The sequence below is a fragment of the Pan troglodytes genome, chromosome 9 (genome assembly GCF_028858775.2).
Source record: "Pan troglodytes isolate AG18354 chromosome 9, NHGRI_mPanTro3-v2.0_pri, whole genome shotgun sequence".
Lineage (NCBI taxonomy): Eukaryota > Metazoa > Chordata > Mammalia > Primates > Hominidae > Pan > Pan troglodytes.
The window spans coordinates 36,713,745-36,728,131 of NC_072407.2; the positions used below are offsets into that span (position 1 = coordinate 36,713,745).

Sequence of the window (14,387 nt, forward strand, 5' to 3'; positions counted from 1 at the left end):
CCACCAGAAACCACCTACATGCCATCATGACTCTTCATCAAGCAGCATAAATCTTGATTGATCACATCCTAAATAATAAAAGTTTATTTTATTTTCCAGCTCAGGTTGAAGAAGCAAAAGGGGGCTGAGAACTAAAACCACCTGCATCAATATAACAGAGATATTCAGAGTAAGAACTGAGAATACCTGTGTCAACACAACTTAGTTTTTTGTTCCAGGAAACCTTTGCCCAGTAAATATCAGACTATAAAAACCAATAAATTATATCACTGTTTGTTTCAGGCAACTGCTGCAAAACAACTTATCTGAGACAATAGTTTATTTGGGTAAACATCTGGTTTATCAAATAACTATTTATTCTCAAGAGTAGCTTCAAGAGCTTCAATGTTGCCACATTCACAATCCTAAAATACTGCATTACAAAATTTGCCCAATCCCCATCAATATCCTCCCTTAAAAGATCTGCCTAAATCTGCTTGCACCTAGACCCTATAACCCTCTACATAGTCCAATACTGATTTGCACCTTTTGAAATACTAAGACTCTGTAAAAGTAGTGTTTTCACTTACTGCAATGAGTTTCAATAAACACACCTGCTTTATTAACAAGTTGTTTGGTGGTATTTGAGGGAATGCAACCAGGCAGTTCTAATTTACACTGCTAACAACATATGAAAGTTCTTGTTTTTCTAAAAGTTGGTAAAGGTAGGAATCTGGCTTTTTCTTCAGATGGAATCCAGCTCTAATACCATTTCTTGAATAATCCATTATTCCCCACTGATTTAAAGGCCACCGTTAACATTCACTAAATTATCTTATGTATTTGGATCTATTTCTAGATTCTGTTGTGTTCTACTAAATAACTATGTATACTGCACCAAGCTATTTTAATTATGACAGCTTTATATTATGTTTAAGAATCAAGTATGACTATTTCATTCCCTTCTTTTTAAATTTCCCAGCCACTCCTGTATGTTTATTTCCACATAAACCTTAGAATAAGCTTAAGTACCAAAAATATGTTCTTGACATTTTAAACTGGATTTATTTATTTTTAGAGACAGAGCCTTGCTCTGCACCCAGGCTGGAGTGCAATGGCGCAAACATAGCTCACTACAGCCTCAAATTCCTGGGCTCAAGTGATCCTCCCACCTCAGCCTCCCGAGGAGCTAGGACTACAGGCACACACCACCATGTTCTGCTAATATATGTATTTTTTAGTAGAGACAAGGTCTCACTATGTTGCCCAGGCTGGTCTTGAACTCCTGGATTCAAGTAACCCTCCTGCCTTGGCCTACCAAAGTGCTGGGATTACAGGCGTGAGCCACTGCAGTTGGTCATTAAATTGGGTTCATTAAACTTACCTTAGGGACTGTGATAACTTTATGCTGTTAGCTCTATGCAAAAACAAGATATAACTTTACATTTTAAAATCTGCTTGAAATTAGTTGTACTTAGTATTTACCTATTCTTTCCCTCCATATTCTTTCCCTCCACAGGTCTGTTTCAGACTTGTCCTTCATATAATTCAACCCTGATTTTACTCCCACAATCTGCACAACCTTTGGATCTGTCTAGCCTCGAAATTCCAATTATTTCTAGTTTGGTCTACCCACTATCACCTGACTTCTGATTCTGATGTTACCCCCAATTCCTGTTTCAATATTACCAAACAATGAGAACAGAAATCAGCATAATTACACTTTCAGGTTTTAGTTGTTAAGATTACTCTGATGGAACAGCATGAGAAGCACTATCATAAATGCTTCAATACAGATAAAGCTATGGAGAAAATAAGAGCTGCTACTATTTTTTAATATTTGGTTACATTATGTAATAACACCCTGGAAAAATAAGGTACGAGTTATGAGGTTTCATTGTTTTCAAAATATTCTCACTCCCCTATAACACACAATGTGTTTCTCAGATGTAAAATAGTTTTCAGAGTTATTCACAGTGCCGTATCAAAAAGCCTGAACAAAATTCTTATTCTCAGTTTTCTGGAAGCCTAAATGTTACCAACAGTTTTAGTTGGGATTTTCTTGAGATTTTATTTAAAATAATCCACTAACACCTGAATATGTTAGAAAATTTAAAAATTAACTTGGCAATAAGGATTAGAATACGTTTTAAAATAGATGCTATAAACACTAATCTGAGAGAAAAAAAATACTCACTGTATTAGTTAGCTTTCATACTGCTACAAAGAACTGCCCAAGACTGGGTAATTTATAAAGGAAAGAGGTTTAATTGACTCACAGTTCAGCATGTCTGCAGAGGCCTCAGGAAACTTACAATCATGATGGAAGGCGAAGGGGAAGCAAGGCACCTTCTTTACAAGGTGACAGAAAAGAGAAGTGCTGAGCGAAGAGGGAAGAGCCCCTTATAAAACCATTAGATCTCATGAGAACTATCAGGAGAACAGCATGGGGAAACTGCCCAAATGATTCAATTACCTCCACCTTGTCTCTCCCTTGACACGTGGGGGTTACGGGGATTACAATTCAAGATGAGATTTGGCTGGGGACGCAAAGCCTAATCATATTACTCACCTTTTGCCATTTAAGTTCCTGTGTCTCCACAATAATTTTACCAATCTGCTCTTCATAATGAATTTCTGCTTCCTAAGTCAAAAAGAAAAAGAAAAGTGCTATAAAAATAAAGACTTTAAAACTTCCAGTTTCAGCTCTTTCTGGAGAGATATAGAAATAGCATACTCCCACCTTTACAACAAGAAAAAAATCTAGACAAACTGCAAATTAAATAGACAAGTCCATCATAGAACTGAGGTCCCAGATCAATCAAGTGCCCAAAATCTGGATAGAGACAGGTGCCTAGAGAAACAGAACCCTGACATTTGCTTACCTGGGACATAAGCTACTGAGGACTGGTAAGAAGCTTCAATGAAAAGTCCTTAATAAATTGCTAAAGGTAGAATGTAGGCTACTGTAAAAATATGAATCTCCTGAAATAGGGAGGTTTGTACTTTCTAGCAGGCTTTTCTTCTAGGAAACCCACCAGGTGCTTACAGAAAAGGTTGAGAAAAATCCTATAAAAGTTTTCCCCTGCAGCACTGGCTATGTAGGGGAAGAGCAGTCACAAACCATCTTCCCTATTTCCTCTACAGATCAAAACCCTTAATCTGCAGAGGGGAGGGCAACAGAAACTATAGCTAAAAGCACTAGTGGAAACCCTCTGCAGCTGGGCAAGGGGACCAAAAGTCATCACTAAAAATTCTACCTAGGCAGACCTATCTTCCTTATCTCCTCTAAGCAGCAGCTGGGAAGAGGAGGACTGGGAGAACAAGGCAACAACAGTTCTTTCATTGTGGGAGGGGCAGGAATACATGCTAGGCCCAGCATTACATATGAAGGAGGGACCAAACACTCATGAAGATCTCATCCTGAGACTCAGGTTCACCTAAGACTAAGGTTTAATGAGAATATCAGAGAATGCCCTTCTTCCCCTATCTTCCACCACCACCACCATGCCAATAAGCATCAAGTAAAAAGAACAAGGAGATACAGCCAGGAGAGCTGCAAAGACAGAGTTTCTCTGGGAAGCAGGACAAAGAAAAGACCCAAAGACAAGTGGGAAGGCCCAATGCCAAGCAGGAAGCAGTCATTTAGAAATACTCTCTGGTTTTGTTTGAAATAATATAATACTCCTGAATTCACCCACATCATAAACATAAGGTATCACTAGAGAAATCTGAAGCTTCTGCTGAATAACAGGCAGAGTTGAAAACTGCCTGGTTTAAGTATTGAAGGTGTGCCTCAACACACACACACAGAGCCCTTCTGCAAAAACTAGGAGATTTTTTGTTTCCTTTGATATTTAAAGAAATCTCTGCGATCACTAGCTGACCACTAATATAACAGCAAAGTCAGTAGCCACACACAACAAAGACAACAGACCTTACAAATTAGTTCAAAGGCAAATTAGTTCAAAGACACACTAAACAAAGACAAGAAGCAGGAACCCTAGAAAGTGAGAAGAGTCTGATTTCCAGAGCTGCCATATATCCAAAATGTTTCTAACAAAAAGTTACAAGGCATGCAAAGTAAAAGCAAAGTGTAGCCCATTATACGGGGGAAAAAAATTAATGGAAATTATACTTTAGGAAGCCCAGAAATTAGATGTACTACATAAAACTTTTAATCAAACTATTTTAAATATGGTCAAAGAGCTAAAAGAGACCACGTACAAAAACATAACTATTAAAAAGATAATAAGCAAATGCTACAAAAAAACTTTACACTCAGAAATTTGACAACTTAGAGAAATTGGCCAATGTCTCGAAAGCCACAAACTATCAAAACTCAACCAAGATAATACAGACAATCTAAATAGCCCTATAACTATAAAAGGAGTTGAGTTCTTAATAAAAAGCCTCCCAAAAAGAAATCTTCAGGCCCAGATGGTTTCACTGGAGAATACTACCAAATATTTAAAGAATTAACACCACTTTTACACAGTCTCTTCCAGAAAAATAGAAGAGGAGGAAACACATACTAACTGATTTTATCAGACCTATTTACCGTAATACCAATACCAAAGACAGCACAAAGGGAATACTCTGACCAATACTTCTCACAAATTTTGATGCAAAAATCCTTAATAACATGTTAGCAAACAGAATCCAACAATATAATTTAAAAATTATATGAGTGGAATTTATTGCAGGTATGCAAAGCTGGTTCAACAGTTGAAAATCAATCAGTATAATTTATTACATCAATACGCTAATCATATGATCTCATCAACCGACACAGAATAAACACTTAACAAAATTCAACATCCATTCTTGATAAAAACTCTTACCAAGTTAGGAATAAAAATATTATCCTTGCTTTTTGTAAAGAACATTTACAAAAACCGTACATTTAGCATCATATTTAATGGTGAAAGACTGAATGCTTTCCCTTTAAGATCAGAAACAATGTAGGGATGTCTATTCTCATCGCTCTTATTAAATATAATACTGAAAGTTTTAGCCACTATCAGGCATACACAAATAAATAAACAGATTGGAAAGGAAAAAATAAAACTACCTCTATTTGCAGATGATATGATTGTATGCATAGAAAATACTAAGGAACCTACAAAAAAAACTCCCAAAAATAGTAAGTGAATTTAAGAAGGTCACAGGATACAAGATTAACACACTAAAAACAATGTCACATTTCTATATTTTAACAATGAATATGCAGAAACCAAAATTTAAAATGCAACTTATAATCACATCAAGAGAGTAATTATCTCTTGGAGTGGGCATTAAAGATAGAATTTGCCTGGGAAGAGGCATGAGGGAGCTTTCTGGGTTGATGAAAATATTTTATATCTTGATAAGGTTTCAATTATACAGGTGTATTCACCTGTCAAAACTCACTGAATGTACAGCTAAGACGTGTACATTTCATTGTATATAAACTTTAATGTAAGGAAAAAAGCTGTAGAGAAATAATAAACTCTTTGTAATGATACTTATTTTATTTTTTATTTTTTGAGACACAGTCTCGCTCTGTCACCCAGATCCAGCCTGGAGTGCAGTGGTGCGATTTTGGCTCACTGCAACCTCCGCATCCCAGGTTCAAGCAATTCTCCTGCCTCAGCCTTTCAAGTAGCTGAGATTACAGGTACATGCCACCATGCCCAGCTAATTTTTATATTTTTAGTAGAAATGGGGTTTTACCATGTTGGCCAGGCTGGTCTCAAACTCCTGGCCTCAGGTGATCTGCCTGCCTCGGCCTCCCAAAGTGCTGCGATTACAGGAATGAGCCACTGTACTTGGCCCATGATATTCATTTTAAATATCAGGAGGAAGTATACTGATGTCTGCAATTTACTTTGAAATCATCAGAATAAAGTCAAAAGAGGGATAGATAGATATGTGATAAAGCAAAAATAGAAAAATATTAATGTTATATGAGTGTTCACTGTAAAATTCTTTCAGTTTTGCTGTATGTTTGACAATTTTCATAACAACATGTTGGAGAGAAACCAAAGAGTAGATATTAACAGATAAAATATGTGCTTTTTAAATGAAATATTTTTCTATGACTCACTTTTTTTTTTTTTTTTGAGACAGAGTCTTGCTCTGTCGCCCAGGCTGGAGTGCAGTGGTGCGATCTCAGTTCACTGCAAGCTCTGCCTCCTGGGTTCACACCATTCTCCTGCCTCAGCCTCCCGAGTAGCTGGGACTACAGGCACCCGCCACAGCGCCCGGCTAATTTTTTGTATTTTTAGTAGAGACAGGGTTTCACCGTGTTAGCCAGGATGGTCTCGATCTCCTGACCTCGTGATCTGCTCGCCTCGGCCTCCCAAAGTGCTGGGATTACAAGCATGAGCCACCGTGCCCAGCCTATGACTCACTTTTATGTCCTTTGCTTTATTATACATACATACACATATATACACTTATGCTATGTTACTCAAAGATAGACTTTCATGAAAGTTGTCTCATTTAGAACGTTTTTAGCCGCAAGTAACAACAACAAAATCCAGCTCACAATGGCTTATGGGAGTTAGCATCTCACATGAACAGGAGTCTAAAGGTAGAGTGCTTCTACAATTGATTATTTCAGTGGCCCACTCAACAATATCATCAATACTATGATTCTGCTCATCTTTCCATTTTGCCATTATCAGTGATTTTCATCATGCTTTCCACCCCTCATGGTTGCAAAATGGTTACTTTCATTTTAGGCATTAATGACAAGTCAGAGAACATCTTGCAGTAGAAAAAGTGTATTCTCTTAAAAAAAGGTTAACAAAAGCTTTCCCAGAAGCTTCCCAACACACATTCCCTAATAATTCATTGGCCATAACTGGGTCACATACCCTCTCCTAAGCCAGTCATTGGCAGGGGAAGTACATTGGATCTTTATAGGTGATTAAAGTGAGGACTTATCCGACTCACAGTCATGAGAGGTGGACCCTATGACACATTTAGGGTTTTTCCAACATGGAAGAAGGGAGGAAATCCATACCAACAGTATATACTACAAGATACATAAATGAGGAGAGATTACAATCTCTTACAGTAATACCTTTCTATTATTAAAACATATTGAAAAAGGAAATAAATGTACATATATACATTTGTTTTCGGAAGGAGTGTACATAAAACATGCATCTCTTCTCAAAGCAGTTGGACTGAAAATGTATAAGATACTGTTTTCATCATGTAGGTCTGGTTCTCTTTTAACCACTTCTCTTTCAGTGCTTAGAGTGGGTTCTGAGGCCTTACCATGATCTAGATATTGTTCTAAGTACTTTTTATTTATTGATTAATTGAATCCTGGACATAATATAATGAGGTAGGTTCTCTTACTATTGCCATTTTATACATAAGGAACCTGAGATAGCAAGAGGGTAAATAGCTTGGCTAAAGTCACACAGGAGGTAAATGGCAGAGCCAGTACTCAAACTCAGATCATCTGTCTCCAAAGTCTCTTAAATGTTGCATTACACTACCTTGAAGAGATTGTGGATGCTGCAGAACAGTATGGATTGTTATGATATATATTCCTTTCCCTCAAAAACTTCAGAAGTTAATCTTTATATCCCCTCAAATTTAGGAAACCATTCAAAATCATTTCACCTATGTAAAATATGCAAGCACAATCTGGTTATTTGGTAAAACATCTCAAAATAAAAACTAGAAATATTTGTTGAATGAAAAACAAAAGAATGTAAGAATTGCTATGAATTTTCTAATATTAATAGATAATTTTCTATATCAGAAATCTTTGTAATAGATTAAGCTGACCAATGTGAAAATCATGGTTCAAATACTATTAAGAAAGAGATTTGTGTAAATATAAACTTTTAGGCTAGCCCATGAATGTTAGAAATATTTATCTTGAGTACTTTTCCGACCAAGAAACTATCTGGAAGAGTGATTAGTATTTTCTTAGACAACATGAGAAACTGAGTTGAGCAATTTCGTAGGAGGTGGATTATCAGTTTGAAAAGGAATGTGCAAGTACCCAGTTACAATTTTGGCTGCTTGGACACGTGCCTGGCGTATGTACCTAAATCTGTTCAGGGTCAAGAATTGAAGAGGCCTGACCAATACATAGCCCATCTTGTAAAACTACTGCCTGAAGCAAACACTTTAAAAAAGGCATGACACTTTCTAAAGGTTATAAAGAGTAAATAAACCATCAAATTACTCCTCTTTTATTGTTTTTGTAAAAACGCTTATATCCTTGTAGTCCTAAGGCATCTAATAAAAAATAAACACTGTTATTAAGATTCTGTATTCTAGGTACTTTATTGAAGTTAGAGACAACATTTTTTATTAAATTTAATATTTTTTCTCATTGACATTTAATAAGAATTTTTATAACTTTTAAAAGCTGCTTAAAGATAGATGGAAGAAAAAATTAAAGTTCTAATAAAAAGTTTAATAATTTATAATAGAAAGCATAAAGTTAATAAAATCCTACTCTAGTACAAATATATTCTAATGCTATTTTTCTGCAATGTGGCTAACACCCATTTTATCAGTTTTCCATGGGGTATAAAGATATACATTCTGCAAATCATAATAATCAGAAAGGGGTATGATTCTATCCATACCATTTTTAATTTTATGGGGTATTGAAATGCTGCTTAATGTTATTTACCACATATTATACCATTAATTACCCAGTATTCCCTTATACTTTTCTTATTTTAAACCACCCAAAACTCCACTGACTTTTATTTACTGCTAATTTAGAATTCAAAAATTTATTCTTTAGATAGTTAACAAATTTAATGTGCCCTTTCTGAACTACCCTAATACTTTGCTCATGATTCTATTATGATACATAATACATACTACGTGATAGTATAGTTATTAATTTGCATGGCATGTGATGCCCATTAAATTTTCAATTCTCTTAAGGCATAGATTGAGAAATGGTTTATAAAAGGTTATCGAATTAATGCATAATTTAAAAGCCTAAAAGATTTGTGGTAGAGATCTTTAATCCCCATTGTAGAGATGATTTGGCTCAGAAATATATTTTGTTTTAAAACTTTCAACTTACTTCCGATTTTTAGAATTCAATAGATTTCATGTTGAAATCTGTATTTCTAGTTTTTCTTCAATAATTGAAAAAGATGGATAGCACAGAGCTTATTTTTCTACATGCCAATAATTACTTGGAGCTGAATGGCAGATGTAGGTTGAACTGAAGATATATGCTTTCCAGGTCAACATAACTCCTACCCTACTCACATCACATGCGAACTGCCTGAATTCTGAAGGAACGTGTCTGTGACTTGTTACTCCTGTGCTATTACTGTGCATCCCCACTCCTTATCAGTAATTCTATCTATGTGTTAAGGACATGTATCAAAAACGATGTCTAACTTCTAAAATGCAGACATTGTGGATTCAATATAAACTATTTTGTTGATTCGGACTGTTAATTTGTAAATCATTATAAATTTTAAACATTCAATTTTTTTCAAATATTATCATTACCATTTTAGGCTCATACAGAAAAAAATGAATAATATCCCCTTACTTTTATTAATTACTATACAGTTAAGTAGTGAAATATAGTTTAGTGAAGTAAGAAGATGTCTTTTTTTTTTTAACTTTATAGTAATCCCCCCTTATCCATGGGTTCACTTTCTGAGGTTTCAGTTACCCGCAGTCAACCATTGTCCAAAAATAGGTTAATATAATACAATAAGATATTTTGGCAGAAAGTGAGACCACATTTCCATAATTTTTATTATAGTATATTGCTACAATTGTTCTATTTTTAGCTGTTGTTAACTTCTTATATACGTAATTTATAAACTAAACTTCATTACAGGTATGTACACGTCGGGGAAAAACAGTACATATTGCACAGGGTTTGATACTATCTGAGGTTTCAGGCATCTGCTGCAGGTCCTGGAACTTATTCCCCACAAAATAAGGAGAGACTACTATATCTTGTTGTCCTACCTACTAACTTATAAAACACTTACTGTGTTTTGCTCATTACAACTAAAGACATTTTGCTATCTAACCCTTTACAATATAGCTCAATTTTACGTTAACTTTATTCATTTCAGCTAACTTATTATACATGTTAATAGAAGAGCACTGGAGAAGGAATGGGGAGATGTGAGTATGAGTTTCTGGGTTTTAGGTTGGTCTAGAAGGTTGTTCTATAATTAGGTCACTTTCATCTCTAAATTTCTACAATTTCATGATCCTGCAAAAAGACTGATGATGTAGAATACATCTCCAAGATCATACAGAGAAGAGAACCTTAAAGAAGTGATCCTGATAATCAGCATCTGATAGTTCACTAGAGGCTGAGAAACAGGCAGATCCACCAGCAGTCTTATGAGGATAGGCTTAGTGTTCAGGGCCCGCCAAGGAGGAGGGACTCTGGCAAATATCCTAGAATTTTAGTTGGAACCCCAAAGAGCTACACTTTTAGAGTACAAAGTGGAAATAAATTACTCCTCACAAAGACGAAAACAGCTTCCAGGCAGCTCAATCTCTGACTAGTAAAATAATCTGCCCAACTCCAACTTCCAGAAGCAAAAGTAAATCTCTCTAAAGAAAGATAATACCACCCAAAGCGTCAAATTTCCTTTACAACTTTTCATGCACAAAGTCAGTCAATGAATCAAAATTTACTCTACTTCACTGGAGATAAGGTCAAATGACCAAAAACTAAGAGAAAAAGAGAGACAATAGAAATGGATCTACAAGAAGTCCAGATATTGGATTTATTGACATAGACTTTAAAATATATGTGATTAACATGCTCAAGGAAATATAAAATGAAATGAATTTCCACAGAGGACTGAAAATTATAAAAGACAAACCATATGGAAATATTAGAACTGAAAAATATAATAAATCAAATTAAGAACTCAATAGATTGAGTTTATCAGCAGATTAGACAACTTGAAGAGAGGATTAGTAAAGTGAAAGGACAGAAAAAAGTAGCTAGACTGAAACATGGAGAGAAAAAAATATGGAAAACATAGACAGAAAAATCAGTAATAATACAGAAGATTTTAACAAGATTGACAAAGTTGATCTATATAATTCATATTCACAGAACACTGCACCTAAGAAATGCAGAAAACACATTCTTTTCAAATTCATCAGTGTTAGAATATTTACCAAAATCAATTATATGCTTGGCCAGAAAGCAAATCTCTACATATATTAAGTGACTGCAATTATATGGACTATATTATCTGATACAATAGAAATAAGCTAGAAATCAATTTTTTAAGTTAGCAAAAAATAAAATACCCAAATATTCTTAAAAGAAGTATACTTCTAAGTAGCCCATATGTTGAAGAAGAAATTATAAAAAAATTAGAAAATAATTTGAATAAAAATACAATATATAAAAATTAGGATCCAGCTGAAGCCATGTTCAGAGAAATTTATAGTCTTATAAATGCCAGGATCCAGTCCAGGTTACCACATTGCATTTAGTCATCATGTCTCCTTAGATTCCTCCATTCTGTCACAGTTTCTCAGTCTTTCCTTGTTTTTACTGACCTTGACACTTTTGAAGAATATTATTGAGGTATCTTGTAGAATGTCCCTCAAATGGGGCTTGTCTGATATTTTTTCATAATTATACTAGCTGTGGGGGAAGAATGTCATAGAGAATAAAGTTCCCTTTTCATCACATTGCATCATGAATATTTGATATTCACGTGAATCACTGATACCAACATGAATTATTTCTGGAGATTTTCACTTTAATCACTTAGTTAAGGTAGTGTCTTCCAGGTATCTCCACTGTAAACCTAGTATTTTCCCCTTACATATTCTAGTCATTAGAAACAAGTCACTTATTCCACAATAGGGTGGGGTGTTGGGGCATAGAATTAAGCTCTGCTTCCCGGAGGGAGGAATAGCAAACAATTTTGAACAAGACATAAAATCACTACAGTAAATTACTAAATAATTTAGAAAAAATATTGTGTCACTATGTAACTACCTTGTTTCTCCTTAAAGTTTCAGCCATCAAGTTTGGCATTCATCAGTGGATACTGCCTGCAGCAATTTTTTTTTTCTTTTTTTTGAGACGTTGTCTCGCTCTGTCCCCCAGGCTGGAGGGCAGTGGCGCCATCTCGGCTCACTGCAACCTCTGCCTCCTGGGTTGAAGCAATTCCCTGCCTCAGCCTCCTGTGTAGCTGGGATTACAGGCACCCACCACCATGTCTGGCTAGTTTTTGTATTTTTAGTAGAGATGGGGTTTCACCATCTTGGCCAGGCTGGTCTTGAACTCCTGATGTCGTGATTCACCTGCCTCGGCCTCCCAAAGTGCTGGGATTACAGGTGTGAGCCACTGTGCCTGGCCTGCAGCAATTATTACTGTGATTTTTCTAAGGGTGATTTTTCTAAGGGTGATTTTTCTATTTCTCCTTTTCCTCCTACATTTAATAGCTGAAATTCTTTTGTAAAATATTTTTCCCAGCTGAGTGTGGTGGCTCATGCCTGTAATCCTAGCACTTTGGGAGGCCGAGGCAGGTGGATCGCTCGAGGCTATGAGTTTGAGACTAGTCTGAGCCACATAAGGAGACCTCATCTATACATAAAATTTAAAATTTAGCCAGGCATGATGGTGCCACCTGTGGTCCCAGCTACTCAGGAGGCTGAGGTAGGAGGATTGCTTAAGCCCAGGAGGTCAAGAATGCGGTGAAGCATGGTTGCACCATTGCACTCCAGCCTAGGTAACAGAGCAAGACCTTGTCTCAAAAAAAAATACTAAATAAATAAATAAACTCCCCTCTCCCCAATTTATCTATTTATTTAATCATTTATTAATATTAATAGGAGATCCAATAATATCATTATTTTGTGGTTCAAATTGCTCCAGTTTTAACCATGGGAGCTCTTTCGGGCTGCCTTATGTATCCTTTTGACATTACGTTAAGTACTTCCTCACTTTCCAGCACTGCAAGATGCCCAGCCCTGAAATAGGTCATGTCTCCTGGTTCCTTTTACTAAGAGTCCCAGTTCCTTTTGCTAGATAATAATATTTAGATCCCAAGATCTGGGTGTCAGTTCTTCTAGGCCCTCTCGGGAGACAAAGCTAGAAAATATATGTATATATGCTAACCCATGTATACACATACGTCTATATTTATCTATCTGTATATAATTAAACCATGAATTCATACTGATATCTCCAATTCTGTTTTGTTTGTTTTGTTTTGTTTTGTTTTGTTTGAGCTGGAGTCTCGCTCTGTCGCCCAGGCTGGAGTGCAGTGGTGTGATCTCAGCTCACTGCAACCTCTGCCTCCCAGGTTCAAGCAATTCTCCTGCCTCAGCCTCCCAAGTAGCTGGGACTACAGGAGTGCACCACCACACTCGACTAATTTTTGTATTTTTAGTAGAGATGGGGTTTCACCATGCTGGCCATGCTGGTCTTGAACGCCTGACCTCAGGTGATTCACCCGCCTTGGCCTTCCAAAGTGCTGGGATTATAGGCATGAGCCACCCTGCCCAGCCCAATTCTTTTTTTTTTTCAACTTTAAGTGCCAGGGTACATGTGCAGGATGTGCAGGTCTGTTACATAGGTAAAGGTGTGCCATGATGGTTTGCTGCACAGATCAACCCATCACCTAGGTATTAAGCCTAGCATCCATTAGCTATTCTTCCTGATGCTCTCCCTCCCCATTCCTGCCCTAATAGGCTCCAGTGTATGTTGTTCCCCACCATGTGTCCATGTGTTTGCATCATTCAGCTCCCACTTACAAGTGAAAATGTGCAGTGTTTGGTTTTCTGTTGCTGCATCACTTTGCTGAGGATAACAGCTTCCAGCTCCATCCATGTCTCTGCAAAGGACATGATCTCGTTCCTTTTTATGGCTGCATAATATTCCATGGTGTGTATATACCATATTTTATTTATCCTGTCTATCACTCATGGGCTTTTAGGTTGATTCCATGTCTTTGCTATTGTGAATAGTGCTGCAATGAACATACGTGTGCATGTATTAGTATTTTTATAAAACAATGTTTTAGATTTCTTTGGGTATATACCCAACAATGGGATTGGTGGGTCAAATGGTATTTCTGCCTCCAGATCTTTGAGGAATCACCACACCATCTTCCACGATGGTTGAACTAATTTACACTCCCACAAACAGTGTAAAAGCATTCCTTTTTCTCTGCATCCTTGCCAGCATCTGTTGTTTTTTGACTTTTTAATAATCACCATTCTAATTGGCATGAGGTATCTCCAACTCTAATGCAGCAGCAAAGAGCTCATTCTAGCCTTCCCCTTGGCTTATTTGTAACTTCTTTCAACAGTGAAAAAATCTACCTACCTCTCAGTATCTATTTGCTTATTTGTTCAACTCTAGTATACCTGTAGTTTCAGAATTGCTGACATGCACCCAT

General features: G+C 36.4%; 1 protein-coding gene across 1 annotated transcript in view; it reads right to left on the reverse strand.

Moving 5' to 3' along the window:
• The window catches only part of CCDC73 (coiled-coil domain containing 73), a 191,523-nt gene that overhangs the window by 113,095 nt on the left and 64,041 nt on the right, over positions 1-14,387 (reverse strand). Inside the window, exon 3 of the mRNA XM_009460189.5 lies at positions 2,552-2,623. Coding sequence (XP_009458464.3) covers positions 2,552-2,623 — 72 coding nt within the window. The remainder of the gene's footprint in view (positions 1-2,551; positions 2,624-14,387) is intronic.